The 26679-nt window shown below is 43.6% G+C and overlaps 1 protein-coding gene across 2 annotated transcripts; it reads left to right on the top strand.

Moving 5' to 3' along the window:
- The first annotated feature begins 10064 nt into the window (after positions 1–10064).
- On the top strand, positions 10065–24280 carry BMP2 (bone morphogenetic protein 2). 2 transcript variants are annotated; one of them, XM_081326531.1, is made up of 3 exons: positions 10065–10315; positions 13125–13480; positions 22564–24280. In XM_081326531.1, exons 2-3 carry the CDS (start codon positions 13129–13131, stop codon positions 23406–23408), a joined length of 1197 nt encoding a protein of 398 aa, XP_081182657.1. In that variant the 5' UTR covers positions 10065–10315; positions 13125–13128; the 3' UTR covers positions 23409–24280. The 2 variants fall into 2 exon arrangements, with proteins under 2 accessions (XP_081182657.1, XP_081182656.1); XM_081326530.1 differs by lacking the exon at positions 10065–10315 and having other exon boundaries at positions 13024–13480.
- The last annotated feature ends 2399 nt before the right edge of the window (positions 24281–26679 follow it).

Raw genomic sequence — 26679 nt, 5'->3', positions numbered from 1 at the left:
GCATGATCAAAAACATGCCCAACGGAACTGCTTCAAAAGTTCTTGGGTGCGTCTAGAGGTGTGCGGGAGAGCATTATTGTGAACCAACACCACACTGGAAGTCAGCTTGCCCCAGCACTTGTTATGGATGGCTGGTCTGAGTGTTCGTAACGTTTCACAGTAGACTTCTGAACCAATGGTCAAACCACCTCCATGAACTTCACTAGCACTACTCCTTTGGCACCCTCACATTGGGCGGGATTTTCTATGGCACCACTTCCGGTGTGGTGTTGGTTCACAATAAGGCTCTCCCGGACACTGCTAGATGCACCCAAGAACTTTTGAAGCAGTTCCGTTGGGATGTTTTTGATCACACACCCCATAGCCCAGATTTGGCACTGAGTGACGGCTACTAAGGAATTTCAAACCTGGAAAGACATTATGACAAGTGCCTGAAGCTGAATGGCGATTATGTCAAAAAGTTATGTAATGTAGTTTTCTAATGTGTATAATACAAGTTCTGTATCTGCGAGCATCAGTCATTGATAACCAAAGGGAGTTTTATTTCCAAATTGCCCTCGTACAATAGAAGAGACTGAGTCTGCTGTCTCATGTGAGCTGGGTCTGTACAGCAATATAAAGACCTTGAGTCAACTTTCGCTCCCGTTGACTGCATGAGGTTTTCTTGACAGCAACACTGAACACTGAATAATGTAGTGACTTTTAATTGCCTCCTTCTAGGATACTTTTCAATTTAGCCAAAATCCTGGAGGATCCATGGTGGTCTCTTATCAAAGTACTAGGCAGGCCAGACCTTATTTAGCTCCCAAGTCCAGACAGGTTTCACCAGAGGTGTGACTAAAATAAGATTAGTTGGTTCAGGTGCCAAGTTTTTAACTTGGAAAAACTAAGATGACAGGAAACCAAAGGAGTAATGGATACCTTTTAATTAATGGTATTAACTTGCAGGACAAAACTTCAGGATCTCATTAAACAGACTGGGAAGATCCCCAAAGGCAGTAGAACTGGCCTATGCTGTACATCTCAACATAAGGAAAGGAATTCTTACTACTTCTGGAGTGAGGTGAGTGGGTAGTCAAAGACTAATAAGTCCAGAAATCTGGACTCCAAAATTACTCAGCAATTTTACTTTTAATCATATACAGTATGTATGATACACACATACACACACACACACACACATACACGTCTATATTACATTAAAATTAGATTATGGATTACATATATATGGTTTCCTAAAAGAGGGACCATGTATGAGTCCAGACAACTATGAATAGAACAATATATACTGTAAATGTATAAATATTGGATGCTGCACTCAGCTTTGATCTTGATAAATGATTTTTTGTTGGCTCATTTTTGATCAGCACATTTTCTTATGGGAAAATAAAACAGGAGGGCCAACCTTGGAACATACTCATCTTTTCATAAGCTGAAATTATGCTAGAAACTTGTCCAGGTCCATTCAGCAGAATGCCGCAAACATGCACTATTTTTAAAAGTTAATCAGGAAGCAGGAAAAAAATATATAGCAACTATTCTGACATAATAATTAACATTTTTTCCAGGTTTCCCCTGCAGAATATTAGCTGCAGTTCATTGGATTTATCATCCCAATATGGCAATCCAGCCTTGATGCAGGGAAAAGAAGCCGAGTTAATGATAAAGTACCAAATCAGCAGATCAGATATTAAGAACAGTTCTCTCACCTGCTGGGAAAATACATAACTCAATAAACTATGCAAAGGAAGTTAAATCCAGAAATATCCCCAAATCACGATGGAAGTCAGGTGGCAAAATAAATAAATAGATTCCCATTTAAGGTGAGTGATGTGTGCACATCTGGGCTGCAGAAGCCCACATGTAGACATCAAACCTTTTTAGTTATCAACCGCAGAGACAGAACACAGTTAGAATGGCTGAGGCTCATGGACGTTGGAAGCTGAGTAGGATGTGAAACCTTTCAGATTCCTGCTCCTATCTCCCATCTAAAATAGTCCCCCCAGGATAGGGATTATATTCTCTTTAGCAAGTTGCCGTAATTTGTTTTGGAATGACAAGACATTCCTTTCCTTTTTCCTTCTTTGGTTTACTGTCCGGCTTGATTTCCACTAGGGAGCAAAATCCTTAAGGGAGAAGGCCTCAATGAACAATAATATTTATAAAGATTTTAATGGGATGTAAATATGACATTTAAAGAAAAATCTCGTGCTGGGAATGATCAAAGCTAAAGATAACATAATACAGTTACCTAATGATTGCTCTAACTGGAACCCTTGGCTAAGATGTGTTTTTCTCATTAGAGATGAACGTGTTCCTTCTTTTATTGAACAACCTCGCCAAGCTTTTTCCCTGCAACCAGCTGCCTTAGCTGCCAACTCTCAGCCCCCCCTTTTTTTCCTGAGAATCTCTCCTTTCCCTTCCTGATGAGAATGAAGCTTCACCTTTTACTGGTAGTCAGCCACTATCAAAGCCAAAATTCCTAGAGGGCACCAGGTTACCCATCCCTGCCTTACAGCTAAGCACAAAATGACTTTCTTCAAATTTTCTGAGCAGGCTGCTGCTTTAAGTAGCACGTTCTTTGCTTTTTTTGCTCATGGTTTTTTTTTTTACTTAGGGAGGATTGAAGGCCAAAGATGTCACTTGGAATATTCAGGCAAGGGACACCTGTCTGGAGGAAATGAACTTGGAACAGAGCAATTATATTGACAAGCAACCAAGAGTTTAGAGCAGGGGTCTTCAAACTTGGCCCTTATATGACTTGTGGATTTCAACTCCCAGAATTCCTCAGGCAGGCACGCTGGCTGAGGAATTCTGGGAGTTGAAGTCCATAAGTCATAAAAGGGCCAAGTTTGAAGATCCCTCCCTGGTTTAGAGTATCATGTGTTGCCCTAGCAAAGGGTCAGAAGAGAGGTTGAGGCAGAAGTGCTCTAAACTCTGAAAGTCACTCTCCAATGAAGCTGAAACATAATTCTTGAGGTGGTGGTGGGGTGGTGGGGGGTGGGGGTTCCAAAAGGTTGTGGTGGGGAAGATGCTGAACTAGAACCAGAAGAAGTAGGGTTCAAGTCCACCTCAACCATGGATGGGCACTCAACTTAAAATATCATATGGGGATAAAATGAAAGCAGAGCCATATGAAAACTGCTTCAATTCTGGAGAAACAAAGGATGGATGGATGGATGGATGGATAGCTAGATAGCTAACTGGATAGATGGATAGATAGATGGATTCTAAGTGTATGCTATAAGTTTGGCAAGCAGTCATTCCATTAGTATTTTTTTAGAAGGCCTCTATTTTAGTCTTGAGATTGGACATACAGTAGCTCAGGGACAGAGAAGGCCGCAGGCTCAAAGTCCAACTGCTTTAGCCAAAACACTCTGGCTGATCCAAGTGTTTGAACTTCCCAGTCTCAGAAAAAGGTGGGTTGGGTTTTTTTTTCAAAATCCACAGTGCAAGGCGATTATTTTATGAGGCAAAAGCACATTTTGCCACATTGTATCCCAGGTTTCCTATCTCAAGAACAGTTTATCAGGCAAGAGAGTTAGAAAGCCTGAACAAAATTAGCAGTAAGGAGAGACAAAAATGTGCTGAGTGTTCCAAACTATGGCTGCACCAAATTACAGTCTTGGTTGGTGTGAGGGAGTAGTCTGCAGATGTGCAAACTGGTCTTAGGAGATGCAGAAAACGCATTTGATTGCCCCAAAGACTTTCTCAAATTTTTCTTGGAAGAAACAAGCAAGTAATTGGCCTCCTTTTAGAGAAATAGAAACTTGGAATGTTAAAGTCAAGCCTGTTTCCCTCTATTTACTACCAAACAATTTTACTTTTTTATTTTAGAAAAAAGAGGAACCACTTGGTTTCACTGTGAGTTATAGCCATATTAAGCACAATACGTCATACTTTCATTATTAAGAAACATGCCCCCATCTACTTTAACACAATGTCATTACTCTTAGGGAAAATGGGGATCCATTGCCATTCCCCATTATTTTGAGCTGGCAAGGTTTCATGTCAGGAGTTTATACTTACAATGATTTCAGGTATGGCTCCAGGTACATAGGAGAAGAAAGTCAGCTTAAAGATTTATTAACCAACAGTAAACTGGTCTTAAATGTTTCCAGGGCTTTTTTTCCTCATAGAACGCTCAGAACGGAGTTCCGGCACCTTTTTTGGATGGAACCTTGTAGGGTAGGCAAGGCGGGTTGTATGACATGTGTGAGTTCCGGCACCTTTTTCTTTTACAAAAAAAGCACTGAATGTTTCTAATTGGGACTTTCCTTTCCATAGAGTTGTTCTAATATCTTCCACCACAGGAGGGCAGCCATTTCTAAATTTAAAGAAGACCAAATTATACCTTTTGCTTCTGGAATGGAAAATGTGAAGCAACCAAACAGGGGGGGAAACACAAACAACAGCAGCAGACATCGTTCACAAAAGGGCACAATCTTTTTAGGATTTCTGCCATTTAGTAGATCTCATATTTAGTAACTCATGGAAAGGCTTTTCCCTTTATAGAAACATGAAGCTGTGGTTCCCCTTCGCCTCTGCAGAATCCTGTTGTAAACCAATGGGAGCTGTAATGATGAAGGCCTTCATTCCTAAAAAGCCAGAACAAAATCTAAGCAGAGTTCATTGACTGTTGGTTGGAAGAATAAAAGCCTCACCATATAAGTTTCTGCCCCCTCTTGCAAGAAAATGCAGTGAATAAGGGTCTGTTGAATCTAAGGCAAATTTCTGCACTTCATGAAGGTCCTCCCCATGCCGTACGTCAGGTTTAAACCCTGATCATCTCCACATTAGGGAAAGTGGATTGTTGCAGATCCCATGTAGATTTTTACAGAAAGAATGGTCCTAAGATTCCGCTTTAATTTGTAAATGGGAAGTTGGCTGTTACAAGCGCTCGTTGGTTCAGATCAGTTTTCAAAAAGGGCGTATAATGCTGTCATCCTGAAAAATACAACTGGCAAAGGATAAAAGGTAAGAAGACCAGAGGAAAAACATAGCTCAAGGATATTCTTCAGCCTGGGAAAACTCAGTTAAAAAGGAACCCATTGGATGACCCTAACCCTAATAAACCCTTTTAATAATGATGATCAATGACCAAAGATCTAAATGGGAATCGAAGCATAGCACGTGGTTGTGTTTTCACTAATATACTGAATCACAGCTAGGTAGCTTCATTTTAGTCCTGTATAATGGGATTGTTCGCACACCACCTTTGCAGGGCTCATGTGAACCTGGGAAACTGGGTTACAGTAATTCTATAAACCAATAGGATTGTCCAGAGGTCCTTACTATCATCTCAGCATTTCCTATGTAGCACCGATCTGTCCTGTATTTCTATATTGAACTGTCTGACTCACTTTTGCAGAGGCCAGGTTTTCTCTAACAAAACCATATTACCTATGTGATTTGTAATTTCTAGGTGTGGAAGTCTTAGAATTGAAGTGCAATTAAGTTATTTTTAAACTTTAGACTTACTGCTCTTCTAAACTCTGCCCCACCTTTAAAAAAAAATCAAATGGCATTCCCTTCCTTCAAACTCTGCTATTTCCAGCCCTTTTAGATCTGAGGAACCTCCCGGGGCCTTGCCTGAAAATCCTTTCTCAAAAGCACTGCAGTGGAAGAATGTCCTCTACTACATATTGCTAATTGCGGGGTGTGTGTGTGTGTGTGTGTCACATGGTTAGAAAGCAAATATAACTTTATTGCCTAATTCAGACTCACTGTCACTAAAAGGTAAAGGTAAAGGTTCCCCCGCACGTGCGTGCTAGTCGTTTCTGACTCTAGGGGCTGGTGCTCATCTCTGTTTCAAAGCTGAAGAGCCAGCGCTTGTCCGAGGACGTCTCCGTGGTCATGTGGCCGGCATGACTAGATGCCAAAGGCGCACAGAATGCTGTTACCTTCTCACCGGAGTGGTCCCTATTTTTCTACTTGCATTTTTACGTGCTTTCGAACTGCTAGGTTGGCAGAAGCTGGGACGAGTAACAGGCGCTCACTCTGTTACGCGGCACTCGGGATTCGACCCGCCAAACTGCCGGGCCTTCTGATCGACAAGCTCAGCGTCCTAACCCACTGAGCCACCACGTCTACTAAGATGCTAATGCTATCAGGGCTGGCCATGGCCAGGGGGCAAGGGGGGAGGGTTGTCAGGGGGTTCAGGTAACAAAACAGTGGTCAGCAGCAACTGCTCTTCCTATTAATTTCGACTATCCTTACCATTCATCATTGCTAGAGGATAGACTGCAATGGCAGAGTCTTGTGTTGATTAGGCTTAAGTAGCCTTCAGGTGCAGGAAAGTCCCCTGCTCTATCATGAATATGATCGTGACATTTAAGGGTCAGTCCAGTTCACACCCTTTAAGTGGCAGGAAGGCACCACATGTTTCAGGCAGCAAAATGGCCACAAAAAAGAGGGTGTGTGTGTGTGTGTGTGTGTGTGTGTCAACCTATTCTTCACAGCACCTGAAGAACAAGGAACAATGGATGGAAACTAATCAATGGAGAACCAACCTAGAACAAAGGAGAAATTTTCTGACAGTGAGAACAATTAATCAGTGAAAGGACTTGCCTCCCTCCAGAAGCTGTGGGTGCTCCAACACTGGAGGTTTTTAAGAAGAGATTGGACAACCATTTCTCTGAAATGGTGTATAGGGTGTTCCAGGGGGTTGGACTAGAAGACCTCTAAGGTCCCTTCCAATTCTGGTATTTTATTAAATGGACCAGTCCTGAGTTGTAGGCACACTTTCTTGGGAATAAGCACCATAGAATACAATGGGCTCAATGGACAAAATAGAGGGGAGGGAGGGGATAAAAATGCCCCTGCATGACTCATGAGACAAATTGGAATGCTGGAACTGCAGTCAATAAATGTTGTTTGCAGAAAATGTAATTTATTGCTGGCAAAAATGACTGCATTTGCAAATCACTCTTAATTCAGTTGGGGAAGACACTGGGCTCTGACCAGAGATGGATTCCTTCCAGCCTTTTCCTACTTAGCCCTGGCATTTGGTGTTCATTCTTTGGGAAACCATTTTCTTTCCTCTTCTTAACAGAACGGTTAAAATAAGGATAAAATAAGATAAATTAATCTCCCCCTTCCAGATGCTTTCTATTCCCCCACGACATACCAGCAAAAGCTTTTTTTTTGGGGGGGGGAAAGAAAAAATGTCAAAAACATGACAGGTGAACCTAAGCTGCGAGAAAAGGAACAGCCTGAAACCATCCTGATACCACACTGCCAATGTATAATTAGCCATTTTTATTTTTAATGGTCCAATATTTATAAACTGCTCCATCAGGGCAACTCTGGGCACGATTCCAAAACTGAAGATCTGTTGATTAGAAGGGGAGAACCAGTCACTTGGTGTACATGTTTTTTTATAGCATAAATGAATGAATGAATGAATGAATGAATGAATGAATGAATGAATGAATGAATGAATAAATAAATAAATGGCATTTAGGTGAATATCTTTTTTATAATTTTTTAAAAAGCTCTTTTGAAAAAAAAGGGGGGGGAGGATTCTCTACTTTGACCCTTCACACCCTTTAAAGTGAGTAAATACTTGAATCCCGCCTGAATCTCTTTTTCTCTTCCTTCATAGACAAATGCCAGTAAAATAATAATAGCCCTTTGTCGGCTGTTTCTGTGGCTTGAAGCAGCCTGACCCGGCCTTTAAACGCGCACGTCCGAAGACAAACTTCCCTGCGCAGAAGGAAGCGGGCTGCAACCCGACGCACCTGCAAACGCCGGCCTCTGTTTGAGAAGCTGACGCCGACGACCGTGTTTTGTTCCCGAGAGAAACTTCGGCGGAATTCCTTTCTCAGGCATAAGCATCGCATTGCGCCGATACGTTAGCCCCGTGCCTAAACTACACGCGATCGATCCCGGATCGTAGCTTTATTTAATCCCGCCAAACTGAACGGGTGCTTGGGCAGACACGCCGGCTGGAGCCGGCAGCCTGCGATCGACGTCCCTCACTCACCACGGTCCCCGCGGGGCCGTCCTGGCACATCTCGGCTGTGGCCGAAAAACTGGAGGGGAAACAAACCCCGCCTTCCGTTTTAGAAATAATCCTCCCTCCCCTTATTCGCCTACCCGGAGTGCTGCGACTGTTCGCTGCAAAGAAATAGCGCCGCGTTCCTCCCCAGAGCTGGGCTGTATGTTAAAAGAAATGAGTTTTGGCACGATAAGCTAACCTCAGAAGCGGTAGCAGTCCTCCTTCTTTCTTTCCTTCCTTCCCCCTTCCTCCTCTCTAATCCTTCCTTCCTCCCTCCCCTTTCCCTCCTCTCTAAATCCTTCCTTCCTTCCTTCCTTCCTTCCTTCCTTCCTTCCTTCCTTCCTTCCTTCCTTCCTCCTCTCTAATCCTTCCTTCCTCCCTCCCCGTTCCCTCCTCTCTAAATCATTCCTTCCTTCCTTCCTTCCTTCCTTCCTTCCTTCCTTCCTTCCTTCCTTCCTCCTCTCTAATCCTTCCTTCCTCCCTCCCCTTTCCCTCCTCTCTAAATCCTTCCTTCCTTCCTTCCTTCCTTCCTTCCTTCCTTCCTTCCTTCCTTCCTTCCTTCCTTCCTTCCTTCCTCCTCTCTAATCCTTCCTTCCTCCCTCCCCGTTCCCTCCTCTCTAAATCATTCCTTCCTTCCTTCCTTCCTTCCTTCCTTCCTTCCTTCCTTCCTTCCTTCCTTCCTTCCTTCCTCCTCTCTAATCCTTCCTTCCTCCCTCCCCGTTCCCTCCTCCCTAAATCCTTCCTTCCTTCCTTCCTTCCTTCCTTCCTTCCTTCCTTCCTTCCTTCCTTCCTTCCTTATTTCCTTCCTTCCTTCCTTCCTTCCTTCCTTCCCTTTCCCTCCTCTAAATCCTTCCTTCCTTCCTTCCTTCCTTCCTTCCTTCCTTCCTTCCTTCCTTCCTTCCTTCCTTCCTTCCTTCCTTCCCCAGCCCTAATCCGGAAAGTTGAAGGAAAGAAGAGTAAAGGCTGGGCGGAGGAGGAGGGGAAGTTTAAAAGGGGGCGGCGTTCCCTTTAAAAAGCCGCCCGCCACGCCGCGCTCCCTCGCAGCACTCGCGGCGGCTGGCTTCTTGGCTCCCGGTCTCCCCCAGGCTTCCCGGCTGTGATTGGCGAGCGAGCCTCCCGAGCTCCGGCGGCCGTGACATCAGCAGAAGCGGAGCAAGCAAAAGCGAAGGGGGAGGAAGTTCACCAGCAGCACCTCAAGCCCGCTCCGAGCGCTGGCGGACGCGGAGCCGAAAGAGAAGCAGCATCTCTCTGCGCCCGGGCTGCTGGGGTGAAGTTGCAGCCGCCGCACCAACCAGCCGAGGAGAAGCAAGAGAAGGAAGTCGCCGCCGCTGCCCAGGCTGGGTTTCCTCGAAGGCTGCTGTTTGCACCCGGGAAGGAAAGTGCAGGAAAAAGGGCAAAGTTGCGAGCTAGCCCGGCATTCAACGTTTCTTCGCCGCTGCCATCCCCGAGAAGGCGAAGGGCTCCTATTTACAGCCACCCATCCGAGAGAAAAGCGGCTGTCGGTGCTTCATCGGCCTTGATCCGGGACGCAGCCTGACCTCCCCTCGTCCCGGGAGACTCTCGCTTCCCCCCACCCCCACCCCTACATCCCGAGCCTTCCAGATCTTCGCCTGCCTACTCGCGAGCAGGCATGTTTTCCAGCCAATCCGGGCCTGGGAGCAGGGCGCCGGCGGCACGTCCACTTTCCCCGCACTCTCCGTTCAGACGGCGCCCTTTGAGCCTGGAGTGATGCGGACGTCGGAAAAAGTCGCCGGGCGAAAGCAGCGAAGCGGGATCGCCGCGTGCCCCCCACTCCTCCTCCTCCTCCTCCTCCTCTTCTTCTTCTTCCTCCTCCTGGTCGCGCCCGGGTTAGAGCGATCGAGCCTCGCCGGGATGTTTTCTCCTTCGAAAAGCGAGCTGGGATTGTGGCGGACGAGGCATTAGAGCCAAGCGAGGCCCCGTAGCTCGGACAGGACAGCCTCGCGTCCCAAGGCGGCTTTTTTCTCGGCCGGGAGAAGAAGTGGAGTCGTCGTCGTCGTCGTCGTCCTCCTCCTCCTCCTCCTCCTCCTCCTCTTCCTCGCCGCCCCGCGCGCTGCCTCCGTCTCTTCTCCCCCCACGTCCTGCGCCTCCTTTGCCCCGCGGCCGGGACGCCCGATCCTATCCCGCTGTCGGACCAGAGCGCGGGGCCGGAGGGGGAGACGGAGCGGGAGAGCCGAGGGAATCGCGGGACGCCGCTCGCTCGGCCAGGCGACTTCGATGTGGAGGCTGGCTCGATGGACGTGCCCGAGTGCGTTCTTGCTGCTGCTGCTTAGGCGATCGGCGGCATCCTAAAAGGTAGCGCGGGGGGGGGGGGATGGCGGAGGTCGGAGGAAGGAGCAGCGGGGTGTGTGGGGGGGGGGAGGATCGCGGGAGACGGGACGCGGCTGAAAGGCAGCACCTGCCAAGGATCTTCCGAGGGTCCGGTCCGCCTCAGCTCCTTCCCCCGTTTCTAGTGACGTCGGGGAGGGGGGCCTTCCTTTTCCCATCCCGGCGCTCCCCCAAACCCTTCCTGAAGAAAGAAACAAGGGCCAGCTGCCCTGGTTTTCAGGTGATTGTAGGGCCGCAGAGGTGCCTCTCCACCTTCCATTATCTTGCTCTGTGCCTCTGTTTCCCCAGTTCTTCATAAGCTGCATCAAGGGTGGCCTTTTGTTGCCTGAAGCGGCCACTTAAACCACCCCAAGAGCTGGGGGTGGTCGTGGTGGAGGGTGCGTTTGAGCAATACCCTACATGGTGCTACCCAAACAGTAGTCCCGGCATCCTCTTGAGCAACCTCTTCCCCAGCCTAGTGCATACCAGAAGTTGGTCTACAACTTGCATCCTTTGCCAACTATCTGGAGAGCAACCAGGGGTTGATATAGAAACCACTCTGAGTTACTGCAGTGTGTTTTCCCAAGATGGGTTTGCCAGCAAATGTCTGAGTTGAGGCCCCCACACAAGGTGGGATCCTTTGTTTTCTTAATACGTATCACCCCTTGCACGATACCAAGTTGTCTGACTCCTGCCCTGTCTCTTCATCTGATGCAGAAGGAGTGCTACTGTACCATGGCAAACCGAAGGCCCCCCCCCATTTCCCCTGAAATGTGCTTCCATTTGTGGATTTGGGTGTGCATGTGTGTGCTTAGTTTCCTCTGCATTTGACATCAAGCCTGCCACACATCTGAATCTTGCCCTATGCTTCCCTCCTCCCTTTGCAAATCCTGCCCAATGAATTAATCCCTCTCTCTAGGCTGCAAATGGTTGCACCGGGATTAGTTACCTTGACTGAGTAAATACAAAGTGTTCAAACCCTTCACTGGAGCTGAAACAATTCATCTGTCTTTAAAACTGTATCCCTTGCTGTTTTAAGCAGAGTAAGTAACCCATTCACAAATGATGACTCACACAGACCCATTCAGTTTTCATTTGCTGAATGAATCTAAGCACTGAACAATGTTACAGTAGACCAAATGCCATAAGAGTCCAGAAGAGGGCGTGGAGAGTGAAAAGAGTCATAGGAAAGAGCTGAATGTTAAGTTTCCGTGAAGTTCCCCCTAAATAATGGTTTACCTTTATCCCAAGAAGCAGAAGACACAGTAAGGATTAATATACACCCTTAATTATCAAAACATAGTATCCCAATTATGCAAACAGTTAGTTGCACATTTTAATGTACAGCTTATTCATTATGCATTCTTACTTTTTGGCTGGTTTATGCATACTTAATTTTATGCTGTCTTTGCCACTTCAGTCTATAATCTGTATTTTAATCAGTAGAATCATGGTTTTCACTGGCATAAATTGCCTACATCCAGTTCTTAGGGAATCAGCAAGTAGCTTTGCTGATTCCCTAAGTGATGGGAAGTTTCTCCTGCTAAATTTATGCTACAGTTCAGAACCTTTCTCCATTAATAATGCTCAAGTTTACTTTAGTTATGAAGTGAGTTAATTTTTCTTTTTATTGATTTTCTCTTCAAAATCTAAGCCTTGTTTTTCCTTCTAGTCTATTAGGAAAGTAGTTTTTCCTTGTTGGAACAAGCTACCAAACTGCTTTTAGAGATAGCAGTCATATGTTGTTGATTCCCCAAAGCCAACAGTTCATCATATATCCTCCCACTCCCAATCCTAAACCCAGCACCTTTGAGTGGCTGCCTGTTTGAGGAAGTTCTACTTCCTTAGCCCCATCATGTTATAAATATTTGGGGATTTCCCCATGTCCTCCTAATCATTTCATTTCTCTTTACTCTCAGAAGTGAACATCTGCTCTTGAGTAACTTGGAGTCATGGTCTGGCTTTAGAAATCTCCTTTTGCCAAATCTGGCAGTCGGTTGCTCCCGACACACACACACACACACACACACACACACACACACACACACACACACACACACAATGTGCCCTGGATTACCATGGTGGAATCTTACTGCTAGGGCTATGAGAGGCACCCCAATTTGTCATGAAGGAAAGCAAACCTACGTGTCTCAGGATAACGTTGCAGAATCCAGTCAGAGTCAATCACTGGGACAAGAGATTTAATCTCCCGAGCTTCCAGACTCGTGCTGGAGTCGATCCTCAGGGAACTCCTCTCTTAACATTCTGGTGAGAGGAAAATTCATGCTGAGGATTCGGCTCCAGCACAAGTCCAAAAGCTCGGAAAGCTCGGAAGACTAAATCTCTGGTCCTGGTGACCAACCCAGATTGGACCCCAATTTATGTCTTGTGACCATGGCGTTCTCCTCTCCCGTGCCTGTCCAGCTTTCAACGGAGAGTTGAGTGGCATGTTGAGTGAGCCTTGAAAGTCTATGCCATTAAACCCCAAATTCATCATAACAGTTTAGACAAGCAGTAGCCGCTGATGGGCGGGGGTGGGGGGGTGGGGAGAGGAAGTTCTGGAGACCTTTGATACTGCTTTCCCTTCATGTGGCTTTTCAAAAGGAAGAAAAGTTGAACGTATTCAGCAGTTGAACATCTTCCTAGGAGGACCTGCGTGTGGAATGTCGCCCTCTGTTTGGTCCTTCTGCATGCTCCCAAATATGGAATGGATCTCCTCCTCCTCCTCCTCCTCCTCCTCCTCCTCCCATTGGAATCTAACTTCCTCTTTTGACTTTGTGCCTTCTTGTATATGTAGGTTGATGATCATGGTGGCCAGGACCTGCTCTCTACTAGTGCTGCTGCTTTATCACACGCTGCTAGGGGGCTCTGCCAGTCTCATCCCTGAGGTGGGCGACCGGCGAAGATTCAGTGCTGATTTGGGCCAGCCGGCTCCACTGCAGCTCTCGGAAGAAATCCTGCGTAAATTTGAACTGCGTCTGCTCAGTATGTTTGGGCTTAAGCGGCGGCCCACCCCAACCAAGAATGCCATTATCCCTTCCTACATGTTGGAGCTCTACCATCTGCACACAAGTCAGAAGCCCACTTCCATGGACTATAGTCTGGAGAAGGCGAGCAGCAGAGCCAATACAGTCAGGAGCTTTCATCACGAAGGTAAGGAAAATGAGCTATTTATCCAGCTCCCACTTTGATAACCTGATCCGGGTAAAATGAAATACTATTCATATTTAACATTCATATTTCCATATTAAATATTCTGACTTGAATATTTGTGAACCCGCAGCTCTGGTTTGCTAACATATATATACCTGACAGTGTGGACACTTCTGACCTGTTATTCACTCACTTACAAAGTAATACCTGCACTTTAAACAATTGCAAGCCCCTTCCTTGCAGGCATATATTTTCCTGATCAAGTGATGGTCGTCCTTGGAACCTGCTGCAATGGAAATCAAATTGAATCTCTATTTTTTTTTTTAGGATTTAGACAAGTTGAATTTGACCAGTTTGAAAATGATCCATTTAAATGTAAGACTATTTTTTACCCACCTGTGCAAAAGAAACAAGAAATTACCCCGGGTCTTATATTCATTTTTGTTCCAAAGGACTCATTAGGGCTTATTTTCCAGCTAGGGCTTATATTCTGGGAAGTACGGTACTAAATGCATCCGTTTGGCTGGCAAGCTTAACTGGGCCTTATTTTCTGGTTGGGTCTTATTTTGGGGGAAACACGGTAATATAGAAAACGCTAGTGGATGAAATGTAATTGTCCCTTTTGATATCATCTCTGCTGAAACTTCTTTATGTGCGAGTAGTACAGCTGTGCCTGAGCAGTTTATAAAATTAACTGGCATTCCAAAAGAGTGTTGGGGAATTTACGGCTTTCCAGATTGTGCTGAGTCACACTTCCTAATATTCCACATTATAGGCTGGGCCTGCTGGACGTTGTAGTTCAGCAACAACTATGGGACCACTGCTTTTTCAAATCCCATCTGAAAACCAGGGCTAGAGCCTTAATAGTGTGTTCATGGATATGCCTCTTAGATTTCTGTTTTCTGTACAACCTTCCAGTGGGCGTTGGAAACTTTCAAGTGTATAGACATCAATATGTTTAAATCAGCATGGAGATGACTCCGGTTGTACCAGTTGTGCTTGGGCCCAAATTGTGTGGTGAAAGTGGAATCTTCTTGCTGCAGGGTTACAAAAATGCCTGATGCCAATTTGAGTATCCTAAGTAGAAATCTTGTAAAATATAATAACTGAATAGAGACATGCTATATGTCCTTCCCTCCCATTCACGATAATAAGCATCGTTGTAGCTTGCTTGACAATTAAAATGCACTGCAACCAACTTTCAGTTAGGTTTTCAAGAATTGACCTGTGGTGAATACCTGAGCTGAAGCAAATGAGATTTTGGGATGGCAGGAACTGCCGTCCCTTTTACAGACTGAGGTCCTTGTTTTATTGTGTGTGTGTGTGTGTGTGTGTGGTTGGCTGGTATTGAGGCTAGGCAGTTTGCCTGCAGTGGTAAGTATTCCGGTTTTGCTCAAAAAGATGTGCTTGCATAGATTATATGGAGCAAAATTGGGGAAGAATAGAAAGAAAACCATATTTTTCCTCCCTTCTAAATAGCTAGTAATTTTAGTAACAATGAAAATTGTGTTTCATGAAATATGTAGACAGCATAGTTTTCATCCAAGTGATATAATTGTTATGGGCCTTTGCATGAATTTCCTTTTGAAATGATTTTATTTGATCCATAGTAGACGAAGAAGGTAGTTTCCCCCCCACACACCTTTATTTCCAAGCACAGATTCTGTTCAAATTAGTTTCCACAGAGAACTGTTGGAGGCTAAGCAGTAAGAAAAGTTGGTAGAAAACTCGGAAGGTTTTCTAATCCCTATCTAATCCCCGTGAGAGATCACATTGACAATCAATTGTATTGTCTCCACTATGACTTTGTCTTCTGTTTAAATTTTGATTTAGTGTAGACCTAAGGTAAGCCCTTTAGAAAACAAGATTGATAAGTTTCAGAGCAGCTGTCCCCGGATTTTATAGGCAACTAGGGTTTACTGAGATTAAAAGCCACAGGCTAAATATACATTTACTAAGGGCAAAACAATTGCAAGTTAATGCAGTACTCTGCCTGTGTAGTCAGATAATTGGTAACAATGTCTTTTTAGAACTAGTCTGTTTTATTAAATTAAAGGCACCTTGTCTGAAATGTTCTGCAAAGTGCACATATTGGGGTGCTTAAAGCTTGAACAAACTTGTCCACAGCCCTAAGGTGTAAAATATTGGATCTTCATTTTGCAAACAATTATTTCTTTTAGCTCCCTGCTCTGTTTCTCTATCCAAACCTTTCCGCGTAGTCACACATCTCATTTCTTCTTTCTGTTTGTGATTCTAGGCACAATTTATGCAATTAGTTCAGATGCATATAAACAGCTATTTAATACAATCTTCAAATAATATATCTAACAAAAATACCTGATAGTAATAGCATGAGCAAAAGATTAGTTATTTCCAACCTGTAGCAAGGGTGGGGAAGGAAGTGGATCTAATTAAATTTACGGATCTTACAAGAACCAGAGCAGTGAGCAAGGATCACTGACTTTTAATAAACATCTTAACCATGATAGCAATTCCCCATCACCATCTGACACTGAGGAGTGATGGGGTAACAAGGAGCGTGGGAGGGTTGATCTTAAGTTTGTTCTGGCACTCAAAGCTATTTTTTTTAAATTGTAAGTATCTTCAGCCCAAGGTTGGTGGACATTCTTGGGGTTCTACTTGAAACACAAGGTAGTTCCTGCAAGCCTGAAGTTTGCCCAACCCTAGTCTGCAGGTTCCTTATTCACTTTATTTCATTCATCCCACCCACACATGTACTAATGCAGTACAGGTACACCTGCAGAAGCTACTTATTCACTGTTTTCGGCAGCCATTGCCAAATCAAAGACTACAAATGCACAGCTGTTCATTTTTATATTAGTGCCCTGGGTTTACTGTAAAAGTAAAGGAAAAAGCAGACTGAACAGGTTATAAAGCTAGTATGGCCAACAACAACAGCAAAACACACACACACACACACAGACACACACACACATACATATGTATTTTAGGTTTAATTAAATTTGGGAACAAGGGGTGTGGCTATACTGATTATGCTAACTAATAGCAAGTCTTAATGCGGTAAGAGGTTAATGTTGTAATTTAACCTTATGCTGTGTTTACACTGCTTTGCGTATAAATATAAAACTAATTAATGGGAGAATGTATATTGCACCATCCACTTGTGCCAAATTGCATTTTAATGCACAGTTACATATCCACATGGTTCAGAGGGAAACTGATACATATTTCAGACTACAAATTTATCCACCTTTACCTGGGAATAAAGCCATCTAAATTCCACAGTATTTACTTCTGACTGAGTGCATATACCTAACTTAATTAGTACCACTCAACTAAGCCTTATTCCTGTGAATTTCATTATTTATCCTGAATAATCATGGGAATGACACATGTAACTTGCAAAATCTGCTGACTCGGTTTTAAAATTCTCTAGTTCAAGTGGACATTTCCAGCCATTCTGAAGACATGGCTTTTCCCCTCTTTTCCCCCCATTTCTCTTAGTTATGTGTATAGATGTCTCACTAAATTGCTAAGCAGTTCATTGGTGTTCCTGCTGAAGATCTCAATTAAAAAAATATCTTGGGTTGGCTTTTAACACTCAGTAACGTCTAATATTGGCCTAATTCTTATGGACTTTGTACCTCAGCCTTACTCTGAGAGTAAGATGAAGGGGGTGGTGGTCTTTGCCTTTGAAAAGTGGTTTTGAATCTTCTAGTGAGCTAATTGTGTATGCTGCCTTTGTAAGATAGCAATTGTCTTTGGAGAATCCCTGATTTAGAAATGCAGTCACCATCCAGTGATTTTTTTTTTGGGAGTCCACCCGTGGCAAGTTTACCCTATCATTCAAACAGCTTCTCAGAATGGCTGATAGGAAGGTGGGGAAACAAAAGAGAAATACAATAAAAGTGTTTTAACAGCAATGTAGAAAGCAGTATTTCTAAAGAGAGAAAGCAGAATTAAATAGTAAAGATCTGATTAGACAGGAAAACCCAAGAAAAGAAAAAGGATGTGATATAACAGCTTCTGTAGAGAGCCAATTATTGGAATACATACAGGTAGTCCTTGACGTATGACCACAATTGACCCCATAATTTCTGTTGTTAAATGGGAGATTTGTTAAGTGAATGTTGCCCCATTTAACAGCCTTTCTTGCCCCTAGTTGATAAGTGAATCACTGCAGTTGTTAAATTAGTGACATGGTTGTTAAGTGAATCCAGCTTCCCTCCATTGACTCTGCTTGTTAGATGCTCACAAAAGAGGATCACGTGACCCCACGGCACTGCAACCGCCATAAATACGAGTCAGTTGCCAATCAGCTGAATTTTGATCACATCACCAACGGGATGCTACAACGGTCATAAGTGTGAAAAACATAAGTCGCTTTTTTCAGCAATGTTGTAACTTCAACATTGTAAATGAACTGTTGTAAGTCAAGGACTGCCTGTACTATTATTGGCAGACTATTTTCTGGAATACCTTCCCGCTTCTGTTACTAGTTCAGATTAGGAGCAGTGACCAGAGAAGCGGCTCTATGAAAGATCTTATGCATGCACATATGAAGATAAGCATGTACATAATGCTGTCTGCCCCTTAGAGAAAATCTAAATGTGGGTTTCTGCTCACCCAACGACTGTGGGTGGCAAAAGCAGTGGTTTATTATTCCCTTGATTTGAATAGCCCCAATGATCTGTCCTTATGAACAAACTTGACTTAATGATGGCATGTTACCATTCAGTGGGGCAATAGGGGATCTCCTTCCACCCAGTCATACATATCTGCAGTTTGGATTGCCGAGCGTCATCAGCTTTCCGAAAAACTGCTGTGCTACAGCCGCCATGGAAGATCTTGGAGAGTCATGATGAATTCTGCATGATTGGCATTTTACTTTAATGAAAACCATCCGTGTCTCACTGAGCAGTGGCAAACCTCTCTGCCTTGTTTCATCAGTTGGGGCAGACTCAGGGTGTGAGATAAAACTTCAGTGGGGTGGAAAAATGGAGCATAAGACAGCATAACCCTATACAGATTGAGTTAAAAGTAAGTGGCATAGAGCTTGGAGGATTCTGCATAGCCTGCAATCCTCTAAATTCTTGAATTGTAGATGGAAAGGGAACAGTAATTACACAGTACCAAAGTTAGATTAGGGGTTTTTTCCCTATGTGTGTTGGTTTTTTTTATATATATATAAAACATTTTCACGGTCATTTGTAGGACATTTAGACTGGACTTAGATATCCATGAAAATAAGTTGCCCTGAGCACATGTGGTAAGCTCATACTTACAACATATTTAGTGTGGAATTTGGGGGGACTTATAAAGCAAAATCATAGGCTGTGAAGGTAACCCGGGGATTACAAGCACATAGAAGGAGAAGTAAACAGCAGCTGTCTGTGGCTTGTTGTTCTGATGAACCCTCCCTAGCCACTGGGTAAGCTGTTGCTCTGACGTGGCCAGGGTGGAAAATGGGAAAACGGAAGAGAAAGGAAGTGAAGACAACAGTGAACGCAAGGGGGGGGGGAATCCCCAGTCTTGGGTGGCCAGACTTTGAGTAAGGTCTAATGGGGAGCGTGGAAGGTGTGCTTCTGTAAGAATGGGGAGGTCAGGGATGTTTGTTAAAAGGCAGGTTGAGGATTTGGGGGCCGTAGGGTTTTAGGAAGTAAAGTGTGAAGATTTGATGTGGGTGAAATTCACAGACCAAAACTCAAGGGCTGGGAAAGTAACACCAGCTGCCTGCAATTAGTGCAGGTTCACATCCCACCAGGCTCAAGGTTGACTCAGCCTTCCATCCTTCTGAGGTAGGTAAAATGAGGACCCAGATTGTTGGGGGCAATAAGCTGACTTTGTAATAATGCCGCTTGGGGGGGGGGGGGGCTGAAAGCCCTAATAAGCAGGCATATACATAGAATGAAGGCTATTGCTAAGCACATTGGTTTGTGCTTAAATTGTAAGCCGCCCTGAGTCTTCGGAGAAGGGCGGGATATAAATGGGATTAAAATAAAATAAATAAAAAATTTGGCATGCTTTTTAGTTTCCTTTCAGATGGCTGGCAACTTTAAAAGTGCTTACAAGAAAACAGACCAAGCCCATCTCTGGAAAGACTTAATTTCTTGAGGCAGATCTCCAAAGTCCTATAGTAGATTCTGCTTTGGAAAATACACCTTCGTATTACCATTCAGACATCAGCAACTCTGCCTTTACTCTACCTGCACCTTCTACCTCTCATGATAACCTCCTGAAACAGGTGTTTCATCCTGTGATGTGGAAAGCCAAGAGCACAGGATAGTATTGCCACATATACCAGCATGCATGGGGCATTGATACAAAGGGGTATAGCAATCAAGAAGCTAAGATCAACTGCTGAATTAAAACTAAACCAACTAAAGTAAGCTGGAAAACATTTGCCTGCTTATCTGTTCTGCCATGCAAATGCATGTTTCTTTTGAAATTGTATTAGGTGGCCCTAGGCTGTGATTTTTTTTTCAGGCATTGGAGGAGAAGAAATTTTTGAATGATGGCCATCTTGCCATAGCCACAGTAACACTAATGTTTATTTAGTCTAAAATCTAAAAACCAAAAATTTAAAGGATTGTAATAACAATAGAACTATCTAAATCACGAGCGTCCAATCTTTTGGCTCGTCTGGGCCGCACTGAGTGGAATTGTCTTGGGCCACATATAAAATATATAATATAGTTCATGTATATAAAACACACAATGCTAAAAGTTTATGATCTTATGGGGCCACATTACTAGCTGTCCAGGGCGGCATGTAGCCCATGGGCTACGAAGGTTGGACATGCCTGATCTAAATAATATATATTATGCTCACACAAAAAGCCCCCAGCATTTAACCATACAGGTTGACCTCACTTAACATCTTGTGCCAAGTGAGTGGAGGAAGAGCCAAGTTTTTTAAGTCATTCCTAAAGGCTAACAAGATCAGGGCCATCCATACCTCTCTGGAGATACATTGCTCTTGAGAAGGCATATCACCTGACCCCCTTTATATGACACAATTTTATAGAAGAGACCTGGTGCATTCCATTCAGCTGGATCTGATGAGACAAACAGAAGCAATTGAGATAAGCACTCCTTGCAATACCTTGTCCCTCTGCCTTGTAGGGCTTAAAAGGTGACAACTAGCATCTTGAATTGTACCCAGGAGCCTACTGAGAAACACTGCATTTCATGGAGTAGAGGTGTTACCTGAGCATATCACAATGTGCCCAAATTGTGGCATTCTACTGTTGCTGAGGATTCCAAATGAATTCACTGTGATAAAGAATTGGTGCTATGCCTAGCTGAGTCTTAGCTATAACATTTACGCCTCTGTTACCAAAAAAAGTGTCAGACCCATTCTTAATTGTCCTTAGAGTCAACCTGCTCAAGTCCATGATACTTTGGCTAATCTTAAATCACTTAAATCCCATTAAGTTCAGTACAGTAGGTCTGTTTGAAGCAAAACTTAAGTGTTCACCCAGCCCAGTGTGTGTTGGTTTTGCTGTTGTGTAATTCCTTGATTGGCCTCGGCATACAGTACTTGTTTCCAGCCTAAACTGGAGATGTTGAGGGGAATAATGATTATGGAATACTTATTATGGAATTAGTGATTATGGAAACAATGATTATCTCTGCCTTTTTTAAAAAAAATCTCATGTTCAGAATTTCAATGAAAGAAGTCCATTGGAAGTTTATGATTTAATGCGGTTAGGTTAAAGATCAGGTACAGGTTTAATTATTGTACAGCAATTCATTTTTTTCAAGTTGAAATTTTAAAGTAAGTAAAACCTACTCTATAAAATATTTAAAAATGCTCTATTCAGTTTCAGACCCAACCTTTGATTTCATCTACCACATGAGTTCTGCTTTCCTTTCTATATGTATATGACTACATAACCTATGTCTGTTTTTCTTCTTCATGTCCTCTTTTTCTTGGCACTCCATTTTTAGTAAACTAAAAGTTTACTCCCCCTTAAAATGTACCACCAGAAAATATGGTTTAGGTTTTAGGCTTGCTTTGTTTCACTTGTATTTGAGATTTAGATCCCAGTCTGCGTAACAAAGCTAACAAGTCAGATGACCTTAATTCAGATTTTTGTTTAACCATGAATATATGAATGAAAAACCAAGATTATATTGAGAAAGTAGATAAGACTTCTGTTCCACTTGCTTGAAATTCTGAGATCTGCTCTCCCAAGTCATTTGGAAAAAGTTGCGTTGGAGAATACAGGAGGATACACATAGGACACATTCTCAAAACAATTGCACGGCACTCCTGAAGGCTTTTTTAGCCACTGAAGCATGAACTTTTATGTGCCCCTCAGTTCACAGTTTATAGTAAGCAAATAGTAGACAGACAGCCATGTGGCTGATAGACTTGCCTGGCTTGATAAACACCGGATGCATCTGTTGTAATGAATGTTCACAATGCTTTCCTTGGACCTTTGCATGTGTTTACTGGACGGAAGAGTTAAGTCACTCTGTAGGTTCCCCCCCAAGTGAATGTCTAAATTCATCCACATACTTTTCATTCAGGGCCCTCTTGAGTCAAATCACTGGGTGTGCTTTTTGCAGAGTTGTCTGTAATTAAGATAAAAATCTTTTGGATGGTAAGGTTTGTAAATTATGAAACTTGTGGCATAATGCTTTTGGAACCGATTGTGGAAGACTGACATGAAAGCTGCAGCTGGGTGATTTTTTTTTTTAAAGAAATCTCAGAAATGCAATCCCTTTTCCTTGATCCTTAGTCACTTTTTAATTACTCTCACAGGGCCCCTGCTAACCACCGTGTTAAAAAAAATAATAATCTTTAATGCCCTTGAATTCCAGAGCAATGCCTCACATTTCTTCCCCTTTATTACGACCACCTGGAATTCAAAATGAAATCCGTTGGGACTGAAAGGCAGGACAGCAGCCAGAGCAATATTAAAGCTTCATGAAACTGATAAGTAGAAAGACAAGGGGCAAATTCTGGGTGTCAATGTGCACTGGTTTTTAATGCAAAGGTGGTTTGAAAGTGTCAGTTCAGCAACTCAGGCATTCTGCTGCAGGGTCTAAATTACTGATTGCCCCTTTTGCTTTTCTCCTCCTTCGATCAGAAACCCTGGAAGAGCTTCCAGAAAGAAGTGGGAAGACATCTCGGCGTTTCTTCTTTAACTTAACATCTATCCCTGGCGGGGAGATTATCACTTCAGCTGAATTGCAGGTTTTTCGGGAGCGCATCCAAGATGCCGCTGAACACGATGGCAGCTCTCATCACCGTATTAATATTTATGAAATTCTCAAACCAGAACGAGAGGCAACCAAGAATCCGGTCATAAGTCTCCTGGACACCCGCTTGGTGCATCACAACGCCAGCAAATGGGAAACATTTGACGTGACGCCAGCCGTAATGAGATGGATTGCGCATGGACAACCTAACCTTGGTTTTGTAGCAGAAGTGGTACATTTGAACAATGCCAGCAAGGTGTCCAAAAGGCATGTCAGGATCAGCAGGTCACTGCATCAAGATGATGCTAGCTGGTCTCGGATTAGGCCCTTACTGGTCACTTTTGGGCATGACGGCATGGGCCACCCACTCCATAAGAGAGAGAAACGTCTGGCCAAACATAAACCACGCAAGCGCCATAAATCCAATTGTAGAAGACATCCTTTATATGTGGATTTCAATGATGTAGGGTGGAATGACTGGATCGTGGCCCCTCCAGGTTACAGTGCCTTCTATTGCCATGGAGACTGTCCCTTCCCATTGGCAGATCATCTGAATTCCACCAACCATGCCATTGTTCAGACGCTGGTCAATTCTGTGAACTCCAAAATTCCCAAAGCTTGCTGTGTGCCGACAGAACTGAGTCCCATTTCAATGCTGTATCTTGATGAGAATGAAAAGGTGGTACTAAAGAACTATCAGGACATGGTTGTGGAAGGATGTGGGTGCCGCTGAGGCAACAGCAAAATTAAAGGGACAAATGGAACAGAAAAAGTAACAAACACACAACACACACACACAGAGAGAGACACACACACACAACTTGACACTTTAATATTTCCCAATGAAGACCTTATTTATGTTATGGAGAATTAAACACATCTATTTTGAAAATCTATTTATGTCTACAGAAAAGAAAGCGAGGAAAGATATTTTAATCAGAGAATTATTCCTTTTAAAGATTTTAAAACATATTTTAGTTGTACATTTTATATGGGTTTAACCCTAACCCCCCTTCCCACAGCACATGAAGTATAAAGGTCAGATTCTTATTTTGTATTTATTTACTATTATAACCACTTTTTAGAAGAATAGCTGATTTGTATTTATGTGTAATCCAAAACCAGCAGCAGAAAAAAACAAACCATATATAGGGTTTTGTACATAATTTAAAGTGAATGGTATCTGTTTTCAGTTGTGTGTATTTAAGTTGAAATGCAGAAGGGCTGTTATGGCAAACGTGCATATATCCCATTTTGCTTTTTGCAGTTCTACTGTTAAGGTCACAAGTGTAAACCCAATGAAAAAGGGCTAATCCACCCTGCTGACTCAAGATTATATTGTACAATTCTCAGGAATGCTGCAGGGTGGGCTGTCCACGCCGTGAGAAACTCCACGTTCTTGTAGAACCAGGCTTCGCCCAGCAAATGGGAAAGGACGACTGTCCCCACATGAAGGCCCCAGTGGGGCTGCTAGGAAACGTCTCTGTCCCTTTGCTTGTTCTCAGCACCTACTGAAAAGCAAGATGTTGACGCTGTTCCTCCCCTTTGAAGGCATCTGTCCTTTGGAATCCATTGTCCTGGCCAAATACTTAATAAAAGACCAGATTTCCTCCTTTTTCTAAAGCTTCTTCCTATTCGCCTTTCCTAACAGTTGTGAAAATGGGGCATTTTTGTTACAGCCTCAAAGTGCTAAGGGGGAGAACCAAGCACATCGTTCTTACTTGGGAGGCAAAAGGTGTGTAATGCAGTACTGCATCACAGTGGTGAGAAGCCACAACTATGGGGTGACACTCTAGCACTAAAATACACTGTTCATAAACTACTTTCTCTGGAAAGAGAGGTCAGGTTTCAGTCAGTAATCTCAGATCCTTTCCCATTTTCATATCTCAATGCCGTATTCCTGTAAAAAGACAGTAATATACATTGGTTTGCATATTACATTTATATCCCACTGCAGTCCAGTTAAGGACTTTTAATGGTTTGCAAATATATAACAATAATAGAGACGAAAGGGACCTTGGCGGTCATCTAGTCCAACCCCCTTCTCAGGCAGGAAACCCTATACCATTTCAGACAAATGGTTGGCCGATCTCTTCTTTAAAACTTGGAGCATTCACAACTTCTGGATGCAGGTTGTTCCACTGATTAATTGTTCTAACAGTCAGGAAGTTTCTCCTTAGTTCTAGGTTGCTTCTCTCCTTGATTACTTTCCATCCGTTGCTTCTTGTCCTGCCTTCAGGCGCTTTGGAGAATAGCTTGACTCCCTCTTCTTTGTGGCAGCCCCTGAGATATTGGAACACTGCTATCATGTCACTCACTGTACATTTAAAATGTCCATGATGAAAACATTAAAAACTGCTGATTATTTAAAAAGGTAAAGGTTCCCCCGCACATCCGTGCTAGTCGTTTCCAACTCTAGGGGCCGGTGCTCATCTCCGTTTCAAAGCCGAAGAGCCAGCGCTTGTCCGAGGACGTCTCCGTGATCATGTGGCCGGCATGACTAGACGCCAAAGGCGCACGGAACGCTGTTACCTTCCCACCGTAGTGGTCCCTATTTTTCTACTTGCATTTTTACGTGCTTTCGAACTGCTAGGTTGGCAGAAGCTGGGACAAGTAACAGGCGCTCACTCTGTTACGCGGCACTCGGGATTCGATCCGCCAAACTGCCGACCTTCCGATCGACAAGTTCAGCGTCCTAACCCACTGAGCCCAAGTTATTTAGCCCAAGTCAATTTGTGATTGATCTTGCCATTTTTGTTTAGCAATTAAATGGCGGCGGGGGGGGAAGAATTCACCTTCTGGAAGCCCACAAAGAAGCTGTTACAGAGTGGATGGCTGCTACTACTACCAACTGCCAAAGGGCAGTCCATAGTTGATGGTATCAAAGGCCATTGAAAAGAGCGGGATGGATGTACTCTTGTCCAGGTCGCTAGAATGGTTATCCATTAGCTCAGCTATTGTCATCTCTGTTCCTTGTTTTGGTCTGAACCCTGATGGGAAACAGCCCAGATAATCGCTTTCTTGTGGGTGCTTCGTGATTTCCCCACCCTTGTTTTAACAAACTTTTCTAAAAAGGCCGATTTGGAAACTGGGTTGTAGTTACCAGCAGCTAACCCCATTGGATCCTTGTGGGGCCCTTGAGGACTGGGGACGAGAACATCTCCGCCTCTTTCAGGTTTGCCAGATAGCAAACACCCACACATCCACCCACACCCCTTACACACACTTTTTCAAGGAGACATTGATTGTTTTGCAGATATAGATAACTCCTGCCTGGCTATCCACAGGAACTCAAAAGAGCCAGGATCCAGCCTATGGGGAGGCAGAGAATGTGCTGGAAAACATCCATTTCATCAGAAGGGACAGGCCAAAAGCGGTCCAGGTAACCTGACACCACACCATCCCAGTCTCCTCCCTGGACAATGGCCATGCAGAATCAACAATAGAGCAATTCTAAGTGATTTGGTTAGCAAAATTTTGGGCTAGGCAAGTGCTCTTGATACCTCCTAAAAGCCAACATGACATCCAAAACAAGGCTCCTGGATGGCAACCTGCAAATATAATAGAAGAGGAGAAATAAAATGGCTTTGCCTGCTTTATCACCACAGCTCCGGACCAAATATTTGAAAAAAAGATCTTTGGATATTTGCTAATAAACATATTCTTGATCGTATTTCAGTTTGGCGTTCTCCAAACTCAGTTTTAGCTCTATTTGAATCATATTGTCTATGCAGAAAGAAATAGACATTTTTAATTTCTCTACATATTTCCTTCATTAATATCCTTCCTTACTTGTACAGCGGTTGACAGTACCCATGATTATTCTTTTATTCTCACAAGGCAAGATGCTCCTATTCAAGCTTCCTGACTGAGTAGGAATTTCAGCCTAGCTTTTTTTTTTTTTTTTTGCTAAAACCTGGGTTGACTAATACTGTATAAAATATTTTGACAAATCCAGCTTGCAAAACATTCATATAGCTGGTAAGACAGAGATAAGATTTATA

Source organism: Vipera berus (assembly GCF_964194415.1).
Source record: "Vipera berus genome assembly, chromosome: 1".
Lineage (NCBI taxonomy): Eukaryota > Metazoa > Chordata > Lepidosauria > Squamata > Viperidae > Vipera > Vipera berus.
The sequence above is the reverse complement of the archived record's forward strand: the minus strand, read 5'-3'. Positions and strand labels throughout refer to the sequence as shown.

Excerpts from the sequence above, each read along its gene's own strand:
- BMP2 (XM_081326530.1), top strand. The coding sequence starts at position 13,030 with ATGGAATGGATCTCCTCCTCCTCCTCCTCCTCCTCCTCCTCCTCCCAT. Across the intron at positions 13,481-22,563 it reads CAGGAGCTTTCATCACGAAG|AAACCCTGGAAGAGCTTCCA; the intron begins GTAAGGAAAATG and ends TCCTTCGATCAG.